At 30.6% G+C, this 21,375-nt stretch overlaps 2 protein-coding genes across 2 annotated transcripts in view; both read left to right on the top strand.

Moving 5' to 3' along the window:
- The window catches only part of LOC140441283 (acetylcholinesterase), an 823,341-nt gene that overhangs the window by 623,562 nt on the left and 178,404 nt on the right, over positions 1-21,375 (top strand). Inside the window, exon 4 of the mRNA XM_072531900.1 lies at positions 104-267. Within this exon, the coding sequence (XP_072388001.1) occupies positions 104-267 (164 nt within the window). The remainder of the gene's footprint in view (positions 1-103; positions 268-21,375) is intronic.
- Positions 15,041-17,170, top strand: LOC140440891 (uncharacterized). Its single transcript, XM_072531255.1, has 3 exons — positions 15,041-15,151; positions 15,206-15,392; positions 16,476-17,170. The coding sequence occupies exons 1-3, from the start codon at positions 15,041-15,043 to the stop codon at positions 17,168-17,170; spliced, it is 993 nt and encodes a 330-aa protein (XP_072387356.1).

The following is a 21,375-nucleotide window of genomic DNA, read 5'->3' as shown; positions in this document are numbered from 1 at the left end:
AGAACCATTTATTTGTTAATTTGTGGTTTATTTCTAAAGATACTATTAAAAAAGCTAATATGCAATATTAAAACAGTTTGACAACATAAATTTTTTGTTACAGCGAACTAGTACGTCCCTTTGGGGTGAATGGATGGGTGTAATGCATGGCGACGAAATAGAATACGTCTTTGGTCATCCATTGAATTTATCCTTACAGTTTAACTCAAGAGAAAGGGAGTTAAGTCTCAAGATAATGCAAGTATTTACAAGATTTGCCGGCACAGGGTAAGTATTTATCACTTCATTATATTTCGCTAAGTGTCAGGTTGGTGCATTTCTTCTTATTTATTTTATGCTTAGCTGAGAGGAAATCATTAAAGTTGTAGAAAAATGATATTAAAACGGTGGTATATTGCACCACATATACTTTTACGTATTATTTTTAAAGTTTACAGTTATTACATATTTAATGACTCTTTGTTGAGTAGGACATTAAAATAATGAAACACGGAGTTTAGTTCATATTTGATTAAAAAGTAAAAACAATCCTGTAATATACTTGATAGCTATATAAAAAATATTTTTATAAAACAACTGTTGAAATTTTGTCACATACAGAGGGTAACAGGAATACTTGCTGTAGAGCAAAAACTGATAACTGCAGTAGGTATGAAATGCACATCCGTGACCATAATAAAAACAAGTATACGTGTCGATGGGTGAAAGGCAAAAATTATCAATTTGGGAAATATTAGTCACTTCTGAGTAGCCGATAGGCAGTAAATGAAATTTTGTTGCGTCAAAAGCAAACAATTAGAAAATGCCTTAACGTAAGCATGTTGTCCTTTCTATGAAAGATAAATACGATATTAATAAACTGTAATAGAAAGGTGAATATGCAACCACGTTATCCAATGAGTACAAAGTCGGTAAATCTACCATTAATGATATAAAAGAAACAAAAGACGAACATAAGTAACTTTAATACCCAGCTTGATTCTTCTGATGGATAAGTCGTAAAACTATGAAACTGAAGAAAATACGATATTAATAAACTGTAATAGAAAGGTGAATATGCAACCACGTTATCCAATGAGTACAAAGTCGGTAAATCTACCATTAATGATATAAAAGAAACAAAAGACGAACATAAGTAACTTTAATACCCAGCTTGATTCTTCTGATGGATAAGTCGTAAAACTATGAAACTTGCCTCAAACACGGATTTAGACGATGGTGTATATAAGTGGTTTACTCAAAAAAGATCCCAGGGAGAATCTATTTCTGGTCCGATTCTGTGTGAAAAAACAGTTCAATTCAATGAAAAACTCGGAGGTTCGTCAAATTTTCAAGCAAGCACAGGATGGTTAAATCGATTTAAGTGGAATTCGTGAACTTTAAATACAAGAAGAAAAACTATATGCTGATTCATCAGCAGCAGAGTCATTCAAAATAAGACTAAGTGAATTACTAAAGATAGTAAATTACGCACTCGAAAACGTTTACAATGCAGATGAAACTGGGCTCAATTGGAAAACTTTGCCACGAAAAACTCTTCCGTCAAGGCGTGAATTAGCAGCACCTAGACCTAAAATAAGCAAGGATCGTATTACTGCCTTACCTTGTGCTAATGCTACTGGTAGCCACCGATTGCCTATTCTTGTCATTGGTTAAAGCAAGAAACCATGTTTTAAACACGTTAATATGAACGCAATGCCTATCGTTTATACATCGCAAAAGAGTGCTTGGATGAATAGTATAATTTTCATGGAATGGTTTATAGGAACTTTTATACCTTCCGTTAAAGCCCATAAATTAAAAAATGGTAGAAGAGAGAAAACATTAGTACTTATTGACTTCTTGATAACGCCCCAGTTCATCCATCATGTGATTCCGGTAGGGATCTATGGAGGAGTATCACCGAGCCGCAACCCCTTATCTCTTGCCGTACTGCTCCACCATAGGCCAATCAGACACCAGCATATTCTAGTCTAAGCCGCAGATTCATTTAGAATTTTAAACTGCTGCGTTAGCCTTTTTGTTTTCTGTACACCGAGCTGGGGATCGAACTCACATCCACTGAACCACTCGCAGTGAAGCGAATGAGAATCGGCCGCTCAGCCCGCTTGGCTATCAGACCGACAGATTACGTAATATTGTTACGTAAGTTACTTTTGGAAAATGAAGAGGAGGGAGATAAAAGTCTGATAAGAAATCATGGAAAAATTGATTTGAAGGACGCGTCCTACATGATCGGAGCAGCATGGAACATGTAAGTTTTGTGTTTTAGTGAAAAATGGTGAAATAGTAAAAAAAAGAGAATATGCATTAAAAAAACATGAAGATAAGTCAGAGATGATAGATATGTTAAAAAACTCAATTGCAGCGGATCTGTTAAAGAATAAGTTCAACAATGGATGTCTTTCGACGATAATGATCCCGGGTACTTTTTTTTTTCCCAAGTTAATGCCACTGGCAAAGCCAAAAGGCCAGTCATGAGATCCCGTTTACCAAATTATGCAAGATAGTGAAATTATAGAACAAATGAATAATAAAACTGACACCACATCTAGCACCTCATCAACTGCAAGTTTAGATAATGAAGACGAAAATATAATTGGTGCTTCAGAAGCTTTTACTTGCTTAGATATAGCCTTGCGTTGATATTAAACAAGCTTATATATATACGCGATATATATATATATATATATATATATATATATATATATATATATATATATATATATATACCTTAAAAATATACGCGACCTAGCTGCTCATAAACGGTTAGGCTTGCTTTGGCAGACGAAAATTGAAGATTTTTGAATCTTTAGTAACTAACGCCTAAAATATCTTTAATTTTTTGAATATTGCATCTCAAAATATGTTGATGCCAAGACTGCTTTTTTTGTTTTTTTAATTTCTATTTGTCATAAAAGATATAAATAAATATGTAGGTATACAAAATATGGCTTTCATTCACTTATATGTATGAATATAATCAATATAGTTAGATAGTTATATATTTATATATATATATATATATATATATATATATATATATATATATATATATATATTTGCTATGCTGATGATGCAATACTAATTGCTGATAACGAAGATAAGCTACAAAGGCAGCTCCACACCTTCAATATCACAGCAAACAAACTTAATATGAGAATATCAGTAGAAAAAACTAAATGTATAGTGATCAGTAAAGAGCCGCGTAAATGCGTACTAGAAATAGACGGCAAAATTGTAGTAACGAAATTTAATTACCAAGGAGTAGAGATCACTAGTGACAGGGATATAAGAACAGAGACCACAAGGCAAGCATCAAAAGCGGCAAGAGTAAGTGGTTGCCTCCGAGAAGCCATATGGAGAAACAAATATCTGACCTTGGAAAGCAAAATGAAAGTATACAAGACAACAGTAAGACCAATCCTAACATATGCAGCGGAGACAAGGACCAATACAAAAAAGACGAAACAACAAATCAACAATATCGAAATGAAAGTATTAAGATCAATAGCGGGCATATCATTAAGAGACAGACAAACCAACAGAAGTATACGCGAACAATGCAAAATTCAAAATATTAACAGGTGGATAAAAATAAGAAAAAAAAAAAACTGGAACGAACATGTAAACCGAATGGGACCAGATAGATTAGCGAACATCTGTAAAAACAATAAGCCGTATAGCAGAAGACCCGTTGGAAGGCCGTCAAAAAGGTGGAAAGATAATGTACAGTCAACAACGACTGAAACGGAATAAGAGGCAGACAAACAGGAGTAATCCTAGTCGCGCGAAGAAGAAGAAGAAGGAATATTTGGTCGACTTCTTAAAAATGGCTTCATTGTATAATCAGAATCTCCAAGTAACAACCCATTTCTTCTATCTATATTTAAACTTCTCATCAAGAATACAGAATTATTTATATCTACCTGGTATGTATCTAGAAAAACAAATCCAAGAAGTATCAAGAAATTGCCAGAATTTAAAATCAATATTTCATTTATTGTGAAAAAGATTTATTGGAAGTTTTGAAAATTTCGTACTACACTCTGGATATTACTGATCATACTGATCATACTCTCCGATTTCATCAAATCTTCTAATAACATATCGATGTCTCTCACCCATAATAAGCTTCTTCTTCTTCTTCTTCTTTTTGGCTTTTATTCTTCTGAATAATCAGCCAGTACATTTGTTTTGTTAATTTTTGGGCCACTGTCGTGAGTCTGAGAATATCTCATGCCCTATTATCAATTATCATTGACATATAGACATTTTTTCTACAAATCTACATTTTATTTATGTTTTCTATTTTCTTATCGTTGGTTTAAATGTTAATATTGGATAGGTTATTATTAAGGTTATAATTTTATATGGTTGATCTGTAGGAATCTGATAAGAATTTTGATAATTTTAGGGTTAATCTCGCATAGAAGCATTGGTATGTTAATTGGGGTTTTAATATTAATTTTGATCAGCTCCTGATAGACATCATAATCTTTTATTTTGTTTATTGGGCATTCTCAAAATATGTGTTCTAGTGTATCCATTTGCCCACATTCACAGTATGGGTTATCGCGAATGTTGATTTTATATAAATGTACTCCTGTCAGGCAACGACCACTCCTCATTCTAATAATGGTAGTAATATGCCGCCTATCTATGTATGGGATTGTGTCAAACCATGGTTTATTAGAAAAAAAATTTTGTATGTTGTTATACCACTTGCCTTTATATTGAAAAGAATTTAACCAATTATTTTGATGCATAGAACATATTTTATTTTTTAATAATGGCATGATATCCAAGTTACTTAATCGAATTTTAGCAGGAATATTTAATTCAGCCCCAATCTTTGCCAGTTTGTCAGCTATTTCATTTCCCTTGATATCATTATCTCCAGGAATCCAACATAATCTAATATCTTTTCCATATTTATTTAAATAGTATAGTTTCTTTTTATCTTGCAAGACTCTGTAATCTTTTGTTGCAGTTATCATATTGTTATTAATGTTGTCTATAGCGCTCTTTGAGTCCGTAAATATTATAGCTTTATCAAAACTTTTTTCCTCACAAATCATTAGACCCTTTTGAATAGCTATTATTTCTGCTGTACAGATATTAATAAGTGAAGGAATTTTTTCAGAAAAGGAATAATTTATACTAGGTATGTGTATTCCTATGCCCGTTTTGGCTTCCTCAAGGTTTTGATTTTTTTGTTTTTTTGAAGCATCTGTAAATATTTGTATGTAATTATAGTAATACGAATTTACAAAATTGTAATATTCCCAAAGGTTATGGGAACTATTTTTTTTTAATAATGTTTTTATAATTGGTACATTATAAGTGTAGATATCATATTCATTTGAGTAGCAGGCTGGTATGTCACTTGTGTTCATTGATGGTAAAAACTTTTTAACTTCTGTTAGAGCGTCAATCAAATATGTTGGATTTTTTCCCTTCCAATATCCTTGTTGATAACCATGATATTTTTTTAAGTCTAGAAGCATATTTAATAATGAGTGATTTGGAGTTGTGCTAATTTTTGCTATGTATTTCGTGGCAATCCATTTAAATCTATGGTGTAGATCGATAGTTGCACTTTCTGCTAAAATGACATTAGTGGGAGTAGATTTCATCATCCCATGTGTTGTTCTCAAAGCTTGGAATTGTATTCGGTTTAATTTCATAAAATTTTGTTGAGAGAAGTTATTAATTATACTAGCGCCATAATCTAATTGTGATTGTATCAAGCCATTATATATTAATTTTAGTGTTCTTGGGTCTGATCCCCACCATACTCTACAAAGAGCACGTATTATATTAATGCCCTTTTCGGCTTTATTAATCATGTTATCTATTTGGTCTGACCAATTTAGATTGTGCTTAAATATTATACCTAAATATTTTTTCGACAGAATATTAGGGATTATATAGTCATTAATTTTTATATCTGGTGGATTACTAATATTACGGTTCATTTTAAACCACAAAGTCTCGCATTTTGATGAGGATAGTTTAAGATTATGTGTATCAAACCATTTGGATAATTCATATAGGATAAAGTTTACCTGATTTGCTATATGGTTAAAATTACTACCTTTTGTTAAGATAATTAGATCATCTGCATATGACAGAAGTACACAATTTTCAGGCATTATTGTGTATATATTTTTAAGATAAATATTGAATAATATTGGGCTTAAAGGTGAGCCTTGTATTAGACCTTCTGTAGTATGCGATGGTCCAACCATTTCGTGATAATGATTTTTAACATATAGAGTCCTATTGTTTAAGAATTGAAATATAAGGTTATTGATGTCTACTGGAATATGAAGATTATTAAGAAGTCTGTATAGTATGTAAATATTCACATGATTGAAAGCAATATCTAAGAAAGTAGCATTTACATATTGGTTTTGTGAGAAAGCCAATTGAACATAAGTATTTAAATAATTTAAATTATCGTTAACTCCCATACCTTTTCTAAATCCTACTTGAAATTGGCTAAATGTTTTTTGATTTTCCACGATCCAATCCAGCCTATTTTTAATCATTGATTCCAGTAGTTTTACTACACATGATGAAAGTCCCAGAGCTCTATAATTTTCTGCTTTTAAATTATAATTTTGAATTTTGTTGTTCTTAGGAATACTTATAATAATCTGAGTTTTCCACTCATTGGGAATCAGTTCACCTTCTTTAACCTTGTTGTATAAATTTAGTAGCCATATTAGCCCTATTTCAGGTAAATGTTTTAACATATTAAAGTTAATATTATCAAGGCCTGGTGATGTGTTTTTCTTTAAAAATAGACTATTTTTTAATTCCGTGAGATTGAATTCACTAGACAAGGTGATCAATGGTCTGTAATTCAAAATCCGGTTCAATATTAGTTACTGAAAGGTTAGTTAATATTTCATAACTTATTTTTTCATTGGGAAGTTTATGTTTATTGTTTGAAGGTTGAGAGAATGCATTTTTAAATTTTCTTATAGTTTGCCAAATAGAGCTGATGTCTACGTTTCTATTAATACTCTCACAATATTCCATAAACTTTTGCTTCTTTATTGTTTTTAGAAGTCGTTTTGATTTAGCAATTATGTGTTTTGCATTGATATAATTATTAAGATTAAAATTATTTTTAAATTCCTTTAACGCTTCTTTTCTTTCATTTATTATTTCAGTGCATTCCTGGTCCCACCAAGGTACTCTTTTTTGATATTGCAGTTTTCTTATGCCTCTGCCTTGTTTATTTGGGATAGCAATTTCTACTGCTGGTTAATTATACTTGTGAAGTGGTCATAGGATTGATTTTCTATATTTAAATGTTCTTCTATGTATTTACTATACTTGTTCCAATCAATTTCTCCAATATTGTTTCTAAAATTTAAGTTTTTATTAGTTGTAATGCTTTTTCCTTCACTATAGTTAATTTTCATTAGAATAATTGTAGGAAAATGATCGCTACTACCACAATCTTTCAAGACATTCCATGTACATTGTATTGCTAGAGAGTCAGATACAAATGATAGATCTACAGGGCTTTATCCCTCTAGTGGGGTATGAATTCTAGTGCGTCTTCCATCATTTAAGTATATATAATTAAACTCGTCAAAGATTTTTAATAAAAGGTTACCATTTCTATTACTTACTTGACTACCCCAACATGGGTGATGTGCATTCAAGTCTCCCATAATGAGCACATTGTTGCAATTATTATATATATATTCAAAAAAATTATATGATAATTTATTTTTTGGGTTTGAGTAAATGTTTATAATTGTATATTTATCTATTTTGATAGCTATATATCTAAAGTTAGGGCTTTGCCATTTGGAGTCTAAATTAACCCTACTGTAAATTAGATTATTTTTAATGAGTGTGGCAATACCTCCTGCTCCATTTTCTATATCTTCCCTAATTACATCATAACCTTTGATTCTACATATTTGATGAGGTTTAAGTTTGGTTTCATTTAACATAACGATATCAGGAGAATGTTCTGTTATCAAGATATTCAGGTTGTAATTATTGGATTGAAAGCCATTCATGTTCCATTGCATCAAACTAATGTTTTTAAGTGAGTTGTTGGTATAACTCATAATTTGTTTTCTTTTTTTAATAATATTTGTCCTGATCGTCTAGATCAGGAACTGATTTGTTGAGTTCTGAATATGTTAATATTAATTCTCTAATTTTAATTTGTTCTTCTTTATTCATATTTGTAAATTTTCTGTATAAATCATCTATTGTATTACAGTAATTTTGCGATGCACTAACAGGCGTTGATTTATTAAAATTATGTTTTAAATTGTTGTTATTAATACCAGATATAGATGGAGTGTCATTAATTTGAACTGTACTATTTAGTTGAGATCTACCATTTTGATTTATTAATTGCGATTCATGTATAGTTTTATCATATGAAATATTTCTTTTCTTTATTGTTCCCGTTGATTTGGCTGCAGAAACGTAACTCCTTTTAGAATTTATGCACTGGCTTGCTGGTGGTTCTTCTTTGATTAATATTAATACTGTTGTTTTCTGTATTTTGTTTTGGTTTTATACTTGGGAAGTTAGCCGGATGGTATTGACTATCTTCTTTTCTATAGTCTTTACTTAAATAATTTTTTGGTGCTAGTGGTGCAGCTTCATAAAATGATAAGTTTTCATATGCCATTAACTTTTTAATTTCTGTTTGTCTGGTATATTCAGGACACTTTTTATTAACTGAGTTATGCTCAGGACTCTTACAATATATACACATCGTTAGGCATTTTGCCTCTAGATGTGACTCTAATTCATCCTCTTCCACCTGTTGTCCACAATTATGACATTTTGGTTTAGTTCTGCAAAGAGTCCTGGTATGACCATATATCAAACGTTTATAACATCGTGTGACTCTCGACACATATGGAATAATGTTGAATTTAAGATAACTAATTTTTATTTCTCTTGGCAATATCTTACCATCAAAAGTTATAAGTATTGTGCCTGTAGGAGCATATTCAACCGAGTTATCATCTTTAATAATTTTCCTGTTTAGTCTTTTGATGTCTATAACATCGAAGGGTGAGATTAATGATTTTTGATTTGATCTTCGGTTAGTAACGGGTTAACATCTCTGATGATGCTCTTACATGTTATTTGATTATATGGAATATATATATTTTATATTTATCTTTAAGATTGATAGGGTTATTAATAAAATTGTTAGCCGCTTCGCTGTTTGCGAAAGAAACACCAATTTTATTTATACCTTTGACTTTAACCTCCAAGATATCTTTTAAATTTAAATTAAAGAGGTCATTTGCTATTTGTAAATGATTATACTTGCCTATTTTGAATTTTTTCTCGATTCCTTCTACTACAACTAAGTATGGAGCTACAACATTATTCTTGTATCTGTTGTCGCTTTGATTAAATTTATTTTTTTTCTCATTATCAGACTTATCATTTATTATTGTATTATTTTCATTATTCGAAATATCCATATTATCGTTTTCATTATTGACCGCTTGGAGATGAGGTGGCTTTTTCTTGCCGCCATGCGGTGACATATCAGTAGCTGATCAAAATTTTACTAATATAGAAAAAAATATGTAATGGAAAAGACTTACCAATGCTCTAGAAGAGTTATATAAAAGTAGATTAATTATCTCTATCTCTTAAGACTCTTGTCTGAAATTTCTTTAACCCAGCCAGTAAAAATTGTAGTATATTACGTTGTATATCGAAACTGTTGTTTCTACGCTGTAATTGTGAATTATTATATATTTAATTTTGCGATATACTCTCGTAAGTATAAAGACAACCAATATTTAAATTTACCGCTAGAAAGATTCAAACTTTTGACGTTTCGGTAAATTTGACAATCCCCCCATAATAAGCAACAAAATTTAGGTTATATTTTTAAGTTCGTGATAACGAATAACGAACTACAATAAACAAAATTTATTTTCCAGATAACTTTTTTTTAGTACTTTATTTGGCAAATAAATATTTCACATTTTATCTGTCAGATAATTTTAATTTATTTTATGTCAGTTGGTGGTTTACATTTCTTTCCTATTTGACGCTAGGTGTTTAAATCTATAATAGCATGGACACAGAAGAAAACTAACACGAAATATTGTGAGGAATGGGCAAAGAATGAGAAATAATAAACACAATAAAAATAAGAAAGTTACAATATCTGGGACACGTAATGAGGGGACAGCGATATAAACTGCTAAGGCTGATAATACAGGGAAAGATAAGAGGAGGAAGGAGTATAGGAAGAAGAAGAGTGTCATGGTTGAAGAATTTAAGGGACTGGTTTAAATGCAGTTCTATAGAACTCTTCAGAGCAGCAGTAGATAGAGTAAAGATAGTGATGATGGCACTTAAAGAAGAAGTTTAAATTTCAACTAATGTTTAAATTTTATTGAAAGCTTTAAAATATTCTATCTATGAAATCTTATTTTAAAATTATTTTGTGACGATTATTTTGCCTAACACATTGGGATCATTATAGGGGGTTGAATATTGGGGACAGAAATCACTGGGGTGGAGATAGGGTAAGCAAAACAAACCGGAACGTTTGCGAATGGCTACTCAAGGTTTTTTTTCGGAGAGTTGGGCTGTAGATAAGTGAATGACAAAGGAACTGGAATGGGGTAACTACAAAAATGAAATAAAAGTGGTACTTACATGGGTCTCCTGGACAAACACAATACAAAAAGGTTCTTAAGCTATTTAAAGTAAGGACGCCGCTTAGAAAAATCTTCCTGCAGGGTGGAAGAAAAGCTTTTTCTCTCCTAAAAAATATAAAAAAGGGGTTAGAAACTTTTTAAAAGAAAATTGACAACTTGGTTTGGGAAAAAAAATTAAATATTTATTGTTATCTCACCACAAATATTTACAAATATAAATAATAATAATAAAATACAAAATAACAAAAACAGACTTACAATATTGCTATCGGTTTACAAACTCTGGAAGTTGGAGATACTATAAGAACTTCCAATTGTTAATGGGCGACATTTTGTAGCAGAAATAAATTATTACAAATGAAAAATATCTTTTTAAAAGGAACTATGCATAGAGGTTAACCTTAAAAAAAAACAAAACAAAACAAGATCTTAATTTAGGATTAGGTATGTACCAATTGTCAAGAAAATAAAGCTAGTTGTCAGATGTCAATATTAAATTTTAAAACTTTGAGAATAATTAATATGACAACTAGCCACACCCTTACATTTATAATTTTACTTATTACAATTTCTTGATTTGTCATGAAAGCAATTATTGATGTAAAATGTTTATTTTAAGTTCAACAAAAAAATTACCTGAATTTCACTAAATGATATTTTTTTCCTTTAAACGTTCTGGGGCTATAACTGAACTCAAATTCACTGCAACACAAACAACTACGTAAATAGTCTGGAATGACCTGAGATAAATAAAATCAGGGTGGAAGCTGGGCACTGGATTATCTCGACTCAATTTTTGAAACTTTTTTTTAAAACTCAAGCGTAATGGAACCATGTGGGTATCTTTTAAAGTTGTTTGAAAAGCCGTTCTTCAAATCCCTTAGGTAAGAGACGACACGAAGCAAAACAGTGACAACTCTTGCAAAAATTGACACATTATATTCGAGTATAATTAACCTTTTTTACAACAAATTTGCCGGTTCCTTTCGACTACTCACGCCACGTCTTCTCTCTGTAAAATCTCAAATCCAACTTGAATTTTACATTTAACTGCACTTAAACTCTACACTGCTAGTATACTGCACATTTTCCCATTCCGAAAGACGAAAAACGAAAAAACATTACAAATTAAAAGAAAAATTAGGACTAACACCGAAACCAACTTTGACAGCGGCCTCACTGATAGTGATGCCATTCTCTTTAAAAATCGTTCACCCCACTCGATGTAAACAAAACATAAACGAAAATAGTCTGTTTATTTGATGCGCAAAATATCCTAAAGCGGCTTCACGATCAAAAGAATACCGAAGAAATACGCATCTGTGATATATAAATAAACTTTAAAATGTGTTTATTATCAACTCCAGCGACGCAAAAGGATTGAAAATACTTTTTCGATATTTTAACATATCCGATAGGAAATGGATGTTCTTCGGTGTTTTAATACATACAAGGTGATTTCAATACATACCAAAGAAAATAAAATGCAACATTTTAACTAATATTTTTGGCAATTTTGCGAAAAAAATAATTGTATTATTAATTATATGAAAATGCAATTAATATTTTTAGTGTTATTAATTAAACATGTCGTTTCAAGAACAAAATATGATTGAAATGTCAGATATTGGTAGTTCAGATTTCTTTTCTAGGTGGCTATACTTTGTTTTAAGTTAAGAAAATAACATTGCGCTTATGGAGATCAGTGTTACCAAAACTCTCAGGCACGTGCTGCTATACTCGGTTCGGTATTCCCAGTCCTAACTGTCTAGTGAATTTAGTAATTATTTTTTTGCGTAGTTAGTTACTTTTTGACAGACTAAAAGTTGCTGGAAATTACTATACAACCAAGCACACGTACTCATAGTCCATATTAATAGTAAACAAACTAAATAGTAAATAAAATAGAACTTTGAGAATTACCGACAATTAATATTTATTTATCTGAACCATATAATAAATAGTTATGTTAAATTATAACAACTAAAATATATTTTTTAAATATATACTACCCAAAATTTGATGGGTTTAGTACAAGAACGGTTGACTATATAGGATAGTTCCATCGCCCAAATTTGTCTGTCACTGCAACACGCGGCTGTGACGTAGGTGTGGGGATGACAAGCAATTATCGACCTTATTGTTACTATTAACTTTTATGGAACATGAGCTTAATTTGAGATTAAAAAGTTTAAAACGAAAAATTTACGTTTTGTTTTTGTAAATAGATGGCAGATAATCAGATTTTTAACAGTACCTAAGACATTCAGACTTGTGAATTCTTAATGATCTGTTTTACATGGCAAATAAAATTTATTTTCGAAATTAATGCATTTGCTGGTGTTATAATTAAATTAATAAAGTCAGTTTACTCTCAAAGTAAATATTTCTGGTAAATAAAATCTATAAATCCGTGTTTTACTTACGTAGTCAGAGCACAAATTAATATCCAAAAACATTTGATGTGAAATAAAACTATTTTAATACGGAACCATTTATTTCATAAACATACATAGGTAAAACTAAACAGTATACAATACTAGGAAACTTTAGAAACATTCCCTACCGAACAATTTTATTTAATTTCCTAATTTTTGACCTAGTTGAATCCAACACGGATAAGTTTTTTTGCTTAAAATTTTCAGCTTCCTTGAATTTTAAATTTCTATAATTCATTCTAATTATTGTTCTAAGTTTACAAAAGTTTTTAGTAAGCGTATATGGCAACACTTTTTCTTTTTTTTTTAAATCCTTTTTGAAATATTTCCAACAACTCCATTATTTTTCCTATAGGTATCAATATATTTTTCGTAATATTTATTCCATAATTTCATTTATATGAACCACTTATCTGTAGGCTTGATAAGACCTCGATAAGAGAGTTGCTACACCCATGATGGTAAACTATAACTATGTTCACTAACTTTGTATGTGAAATTACCTTAATCAGGTAAACTATCTTTAAATTTTTTTTGCTAAATACCCAGCGATGTATTATATGGCATCTTCTATAGTTTCCTGCAAATCACTGATAACACAATATGAGGTGGCAGACTGATTAGATGATTCTTGGAAAGAGAAAAAACTACTATTGTTAGATACATCAGGTTCTTCTATTTTTTCTTGAGGAATTTTAAGATTGGCTTTTTGGAATACTTTTGATAATATATTGATCCACACGTGTTATTTAACAAAATTTCATATTTTTTCTGAACATTCAAATTTTTTGCTTTAGAATACCTCAACTGACTTGTTAAACTTTTTATTTTTATTTGACTCTTTTTCTTCAAATTGGAATGATCAGCTATTAATTTTTCATACATTTTGTTTAATAATTCGTTGTATTTTGCTTCAAATCTACTTCAGGTTTTAAATCTATATTGCCCCAGCTTGTTCAAAAATTATTTCAGATTCAGTAATAGTATGTTCATGTTGATTAGATGCAATATTCAAAATATTTGAATCAATCTTTGTAATTTTTGCTACAAGTTGCTTTCTGTTTCTAACATCTAATCTACCTTCACGAGTAGAGACTGAAGGGGTGTCAAAGGTATGTTTATATACACAAAGTCTTGGAACTGCAGTTTTCTTTAAAAGGCGTTTAGTAGGTAAACCTAAAATAAGTTACATTAAAAAAATTTTATAGGTATTTTATTACTTTTTTATTTTACCTTATAATTTACTTTGAAGATCTCTTTCATAGTCATTGTTTGTAAAATGAACAGAGCATATTCTACTAGAATCAGGATTAAAATTATCAGCTCTTCTGCATCAGTTAATCCATTCAGCCCTTATAGTTTTCGACTATAAATTCTTTCCTTTTGGAAAAGTGTGACAAATAACAGGCATATTCTTGGTTTTCACACTCTTAAAATTATTGTCACAACCATATATTATGGCACATCTATTACCACCCATTTTGTTTATAAAGTACATCCCAGAGGTACTTTTCAGTGCGTCACAGTTTTTCGATTTCTTTCTAATGCATTAAGTTGGATGTGACGGAGAAAGCGGTAGTTCCGTGATTAAACAGAACTATATTGCAGCGTTAGAATAAGCTTACATACATAAGCGGCTCTTTCCTAACCTACGTTTGATTCGTTGATATTTAGATGTGCGCTTTCTCTAGCCAATCAAATACGCCTTTTACTGACAGTTGACGTAAAACTTCGTCCATGCTGGCCATTCTTTCGAAGTGTTCGAACAGCTAGTGACGGCTGTCGTTCAGGTCAGTATTTGTTTTGTATAATTATAATTTTATCAAAGAATATAGATGCTAAATTTTATTTTGTATTTTGTTTTACATAGTATTGTGATTGTGGTTTTATTTGTATTTGTACAAGATGACAAGATATACTGAAAAAGAACAAGTACTAATATTAAAATTGCTGAAATATTTTCAATTAGAAAAGGAAGCTGGACAAACATTATTACCAATTTCTGCTGTTCGTGAAGTAAGTTGAAAATTACCCTGAAAATAAAGTTGTTTTATTTACTGTTTATTTCAGCGTGTTGCTGAGGCGTTAGAAATTTCTTTGCCAACCATAAGGCGATTAGCAAATGAAGGAATACAAAAAGATTCTGATTATACCAATAAAGTAAGCGAATCAGTAGCCACTAGTTGTGAACCTAACTTGATTTTAAATAAATACGAGCATACCATTAGGACTCGTATATACGGAATGTTTAGTAAAGGTAAGTTAAAACCTCTATGTACATATACATACATATATATATATATATATATATATATATATATATATATATATATATATATATATATATATATATATATATATATATATATATATATAATGTGGCTTGGAATAAAAAGGGCTGGTGTCACAACATGTAAACTCCAGTAATCTGCCATTGTTTGTATTGGGCCACATTGTAACCACTTTTGATTGTAGTTTAAAAGCTTATGACTCAATACGTATCAATATACTTATAAAAGTTAATATTGGAATATCCCTATGTTTGAAACAATTTGTATGCTAGAAATATTATAAATAACATAAAATAAAATGACACTTAATGCTGCTCGTCCACCCATTGTAGAAGAACCATATGATTGTTGTATTTGTGTTTATTAATAGTAATTAAACTATTTATCCTTATTTTATCTATTTACACCTTTATGTTTTGCAAAAGGTAAAAACCTAAAAGATACAGACATCTGATTTTTTTAAATGAAACTATCTCATGTCCTTACTATAGAAATGATATTAACCTAAAATCCAGAAAAATGGACATCCGCCCTTTTTATTCCAAGTCACAGATAATATATAATTAATAATAATATATGTAGTTAAAATATTTTATCATATTTCTGTTATGTAGAAAGGCAGGAGCAACTAACTTTTCAGATACATTTTTTTTTAAAAATTGTTACTGACAACTAGTTACATAATATATAAAATATATGGAAGTGAAAAGTGATTATAAAAAGAATACTACTGATATAAGTACCAAACTTCTGTGGTAAATTGGTAAACTTACTTACAATATTGTAATAAAGATTTAAGAGTCCTGTTTGCCTTTTTGCTGAAGTTTGTCCATTTACATCATACATTTTAGGAAAATATATAGATATATTTTTATAACTCTTACACTTTGAATTATTCAAATATGCTTACTATGATTTATGAACGGAATACTGTTTGTTGCATATACCATTTAAATAGATAAATTCCAAATGTTACAATTAATATGTTACTTTACATTCCAAATATTGTTTCTAGAGGTGTCTTATTAATTTTACTTTGTTCGTTTTAGGTGAGCATGTAACTCTCTATACACTAAAACAAAAGCTCGAGGAAGTGGATGAGGTTAAAATTTCGATTTCTGCACTTCAGCGAGTTTTAAAAGTATTAAAATTCAGATGGGTGAATTGTAATATTTCAAACAGGAAGTATTTAATGGAGCAAACACATGTTACATTAAAGAGACTCCAGTTCTTAAAAGCGTACAAAGAGAATGAAATGGATGGATACCCCTTTAAACCAGTTTTCCTGGATGAGACGTGGATATTTAGTAAAGGAGGATTCCGGAAGAGCTGGCAGGATGGCAGTAGTTATGCAGTCCGAAAGAAGAGTGGAGAAGGTGTACGATACATTGTCCTTCATGCAGGTTCTGAAAATGGGTTTATTAATAACTGTGAACTCATTTTCAAAAGTGGAAGTAAATCTGGTGACTACCATGATTCGATGAATTCAGATAATTTTGAAAAATGGTTTGTGCATCAGCTTTTACCAAACTTAGAAGAACCTTCGTTGATTATATTGGACAATGCATCGTACCATTCAACTTTACTTGAAAAAATTCCAAATGCAAGTTGGACCAAACATTCTTTAATAGAATGGTTGACAAACCGAAATATCAAATATTCAATGTCTATGATGAAGTTTGAGTTAATGGCTATTGTAAAGAAGCATTTACCAGAAAAATGCTCTCGTCAGGTTCACGTCTGAGGTTATTATTGCAGTATTATCTGCAAATGTAGCTGTATCATATAGAGATAAAGTATTTAAGTACACATTAGAATTTATTTATTAAATGGCATTTTTATGTATTTTGTTTTACAGGTTAGATAGACTTGCCCTTCAATATGGCCATCGGGTCTTGAGACTCCCTCCATACCATTGTCAATTTAATCCGATAGAGAATGTTTGGTCTGATTGCAAAAGGTATTACGATGCGAATATAACTACTGCTGGCGTTACAAATGAAGCCACAGTTTTAAATATTTGGAAACAATCTTTACAACAGGTAAATTAATTTTTTTTTTAATTCTTAGGTAATAACTTTGCTTAATTTTAGGTTACACCAGAAAAATGAAGGAACTATGTAAAACATGCGGAGAAACTTATTAATGAGTATTGGGAGACTGCCAAAAGAATTGGCATAAACCCCATAGCTCCAGTAATTGTCGATTTAAATGAATCGGCTTCTGACTATTCAGATGACGATTTTGTTGGCTGATACTCAACCGTTTTTCGTTTGATTCGCCAATTTTGACGTTTGGGTTACATTTATTATTATGTTCAAAAAAAATATTTTTTTTTTCAAAAACATTTTGAAATACAAGGGCGTCCTGTAATGGGGACATTAGGTATGTGTATGTTATTTTTCAAAACACCATTCAATACACATAGTTTTTTCACCATAGAACACTATTTTCATACCATTTCACACACAAAATTTCATTAGTTTTGTCAAATCTATAATCATATGCATTTTTCTTCATTAGCTTTTTCGATAACTGGACATTTTACAGTTCCTGTTGCCTTTACATTTTTTTTGTTTCAGATATAATATCATTAGTTGATATGTCATGAAATGTTTATCGAAAAAATTTCATTTGTAGATGGTTCAGGCAACTATTTCAAAATATGAATTACTACTTTAGCTCCAAGTGGTCTTTTTTAATAGTACCATTTGCTTTTTTCGGCAACAAACGTGAAAACCATAATCATATCCAGTGGAACCAGTTATCACCCAATTCTTATATTCACATCTGACTAGCTTTTCTCTAATTAACTGTTTAGCTAGGTTATGACCAAAATATTTGACCATGGATTTGTCTAAGAAATAACTTTATGGAAACATCCCCACTGGCAGTATTTTTCTATAATTTTATCTGCTAAAAGTCTAATTTTGTACATACAAATTGTAGAATCGCCTATTTTGACATTATCCGCTAGATAAACAAACTTTGTTATTTATAAATACTTGTCTCTGCTCAAAACGTTGTAAACACAGGAAACTCCTAAGTCCTCATCCAATGACCTGATCTAATTTAATTTCTAGATGGTTCAGGCCGGTATTTCAATAGATCAATTACTACTTTAGCTCCAAGTGGTATTTTTTTATTATCTTCAATATCATTCGTTTTTTTTTTCGCAACAAACGTGAAAACCATAATCATATCCAGTGGAACCAGTTATCATCCAATTCTTATATCCAAATCTGACTGGCACCTCTCTAATTAATGTTTTGTTAGGTTATGACCGAAATATTTCACCATGAATTGGTCTAAGGATATATCTTTAAGGAAACTCTCCACTGGCAGTATTTTTCTATAATTTTCTATTACACTGATATTCAAATTCTACTTTTCAGTGTTTTCAATAAACTATTATTATTACGCATTAGTGAGTAAATAGTTTTTATGATTAGAATTACATTTTATTTATGTAATTAATTTTTAAGTTACCTAATAAATTTTTGAAAACAGTCTTTTTTGTATTACTTATACTATGGCCAAAAAGCAGTAGTGAGAATAGAAGAAATAACATCAGAAGAAATAGAAGTACAAAGAGTTATTCCACAAGGGTGTATACATACACCAGTATTATTTAATATATATACTTGGAAGACATATTAAGTAAGGCAATGGATTACCGAAACGTAGACATTAGAATTAATGACATAATCATTAATAACCTGAGATACGATGATGATACAGTTCTTTTAGCCGAATCACATGAAGACCTACAGATACTTCTTAATTAGGTGACCGCAGTAAGCGAAGAAGAATATGGACCATCACTCAACAGAGCAAAAAATATATGATAATAACAAAGACAACTCAGGACATTCGTGAGATATATGTACAGAATCAGCCTATTGAAATAGTAAGAGAATTCAAATACCTAGATACAACTATTAATGAAAACAATGACAGCTCTCAACAAATACGAATCAGAATCAAACAGGCCAGAAGCGCATTTACAAGAATACAGAGGCTTTTCTGCTGTAGAAACTTAAACCTTAAGTTAAAAATACGACTGCTGAGATGCAACGTGCTATCCGTATTATAATACGGGATGGAAGCGTGGACACTGAAGAAAATTGATGTGAGGAGACTGAAGACAAAATCCGGAAAAAAAGATCCATAGGAAGGAGACGTAACTCATGTAATAACGACTTATTTAGAGCCGCTGTCTCAAAATTAAAAATCGCTGTGATGATTGCTAACTTTCGACGCGCAGACAGCCCCTTGAGAAGAAGAAGATACAAAAATTCAATAAAATTGTGTCGTCAATTTTAAATGTTTCCATATTTATAAATTTAATAAATAACATTGTTTACTTTTTATTTATATACGGGATTAACCCCTGTGGCTAAGTACGATCCTGGCATCTGTCAGATTCTTCAATAATTATATGAAATAATTCTTGACACACCTAATTTATTCTATGACGTCATAATTAATGACGCACTGAAAAGTACCTCTGGGATGTTCTATACAAGTAAATTGATATAGAAATAATTAAATAGTCTTATAAGGCCGTTAAATCGCTAGTACAACAAAAAAATTGGCAGCAGGCACAACTATTCTATATAAAACAATAAGAAATGTCAACCACAAATCCCCACGCCTACGTCACACTCAACACAACGCATTTCTTACATTAGAGCATAGGACAAAATCAATCCTATCTGTGTTTAGTGTCCTTGGGTTTAGTATACACTTCGACTATTTAGAATAATTCTTTTTTCTAAGAAAGAAGTCTGCAATAGTAGGATACTTGAGCTATTAATACTGAGAAGTAGGAATTGTTGTGTTGTAGGTTTCCGACAATGAATCTGTCGAAATATGCCCGAGCTAAGCAAATGGAGTATATTAGATTGTCGATATATGATTCATTCCAATTAGAGCCGTCTTCAGCACTGTGTAGTTGTAGTTAATTAATTTCACTAATAAAAGGATATGTGTAGTTGAATACAAAATAATGCATTATAAATACTTGTTTCTTTAATTGACAGATATAGGTATATAATTATTACAGGTCTAATAAAAATAGTTGTTTTTAATAAAAACAATGTAATACAAACAATAGTAAAATTTTAATAACAATTTTAATATTGTTTGACATTACATATTGATTAACGCTTTAGATAAGATCTAACTAAAATAAAACAAGTACAGCTTTAATTTTATTTTCATGTAAGTAATAACAACAATTACATACATAAAATTTTTTCCTTGTATACAGGGTGAATCACCACCATGTTATATGAAATTTTTTGCAGTATTACCTAATTTTCACTTTTGCCGGACTATTATTTACAGACTTTTCGGATATGGCACTTTGTGTCCTCCGATTTGCACACTATCACATAATTTACTCACTGCATATTAACATCGTCCTCATCTTCTCTATCATCGCTATCACTTTCATTACTGTCACTGTCAACCGTCACATTTATTACCACAGGATCAATATTGTCCATCAACCCGTTAATAACCCAAAATTTTTGCTCTTCCTTAATAGCAAGTTTACAATAGTTTTTCCAGTTTTCCACTATTACTACACCAAATGCATTTCTTATTAATTGTTCCACAGCAGCGGTCTTAAACTCTATGTTGTAAGAGGCAATATGTCTTTTGACTTGACGCCATAATATTTTAATTGGATTTGACTCACAATGGTATGGAAGTAGTCTCAGAATGGCAACATTTTTCTCTTATCACATCTCGTCGATTTTATATCGAGCTCTAATTTTAAATAATCTTCTTCAAAAAGAAAATCTTTCTCCAGCAATCTCTCCTCGAATAATACGAAGCGTTGTACATCACCACAACAGTTTTCTCTGGAAGATTAGGAAGCAGCTTTTCCTTAAACCATTGTTTAAATATAGGACCATTCATCTCATTATTATAGTCCGC

Source organism: Diabrotica undecimpunctata, chromosome 5 (assembly GCF_040954645.1).
Source record: "Diabrotica undecimpunctata isolate CICGRU chromosome 5, icDiaUnde3, whole genome shotgun sequence".
In the NCBI taxonomy this organism is placed as follows: Eukaryota; Metazoa; Arthropoda; class Insecta; order Coleoptera; family Chrysomelidae; genus Diabrotica; species Diabrotica undecimpunctata.
This window is presented reverse-complemented; position numbering and strand designations above follow the sequence as displayed.

Bases quoted from the DNA above. Each gene is read 5' to 3' on its own strand.
- LOC140440891 (XM_072531255.1), top strand. From the start codon at position 15,041: ATGACAAGATATACTGAAAAAGAACAAGTACTAATATTAAAATTGCTG. The intron at 15,152-15,205 runs GTAAGTTGAAAA...TGTTTATTTCAG, and splicing joins CAATTTCTGCTGTTCGTGAA to CGTGTTGCTGAGGCGTTAGA. The intron at 15,393-16,475 runs GTAAGTTAAAAC...TGTTCGTTTTAG, and splicing joins ATACGGAATGTTTAGTAAAG to GTGAGCATGTAACTCTCTAT.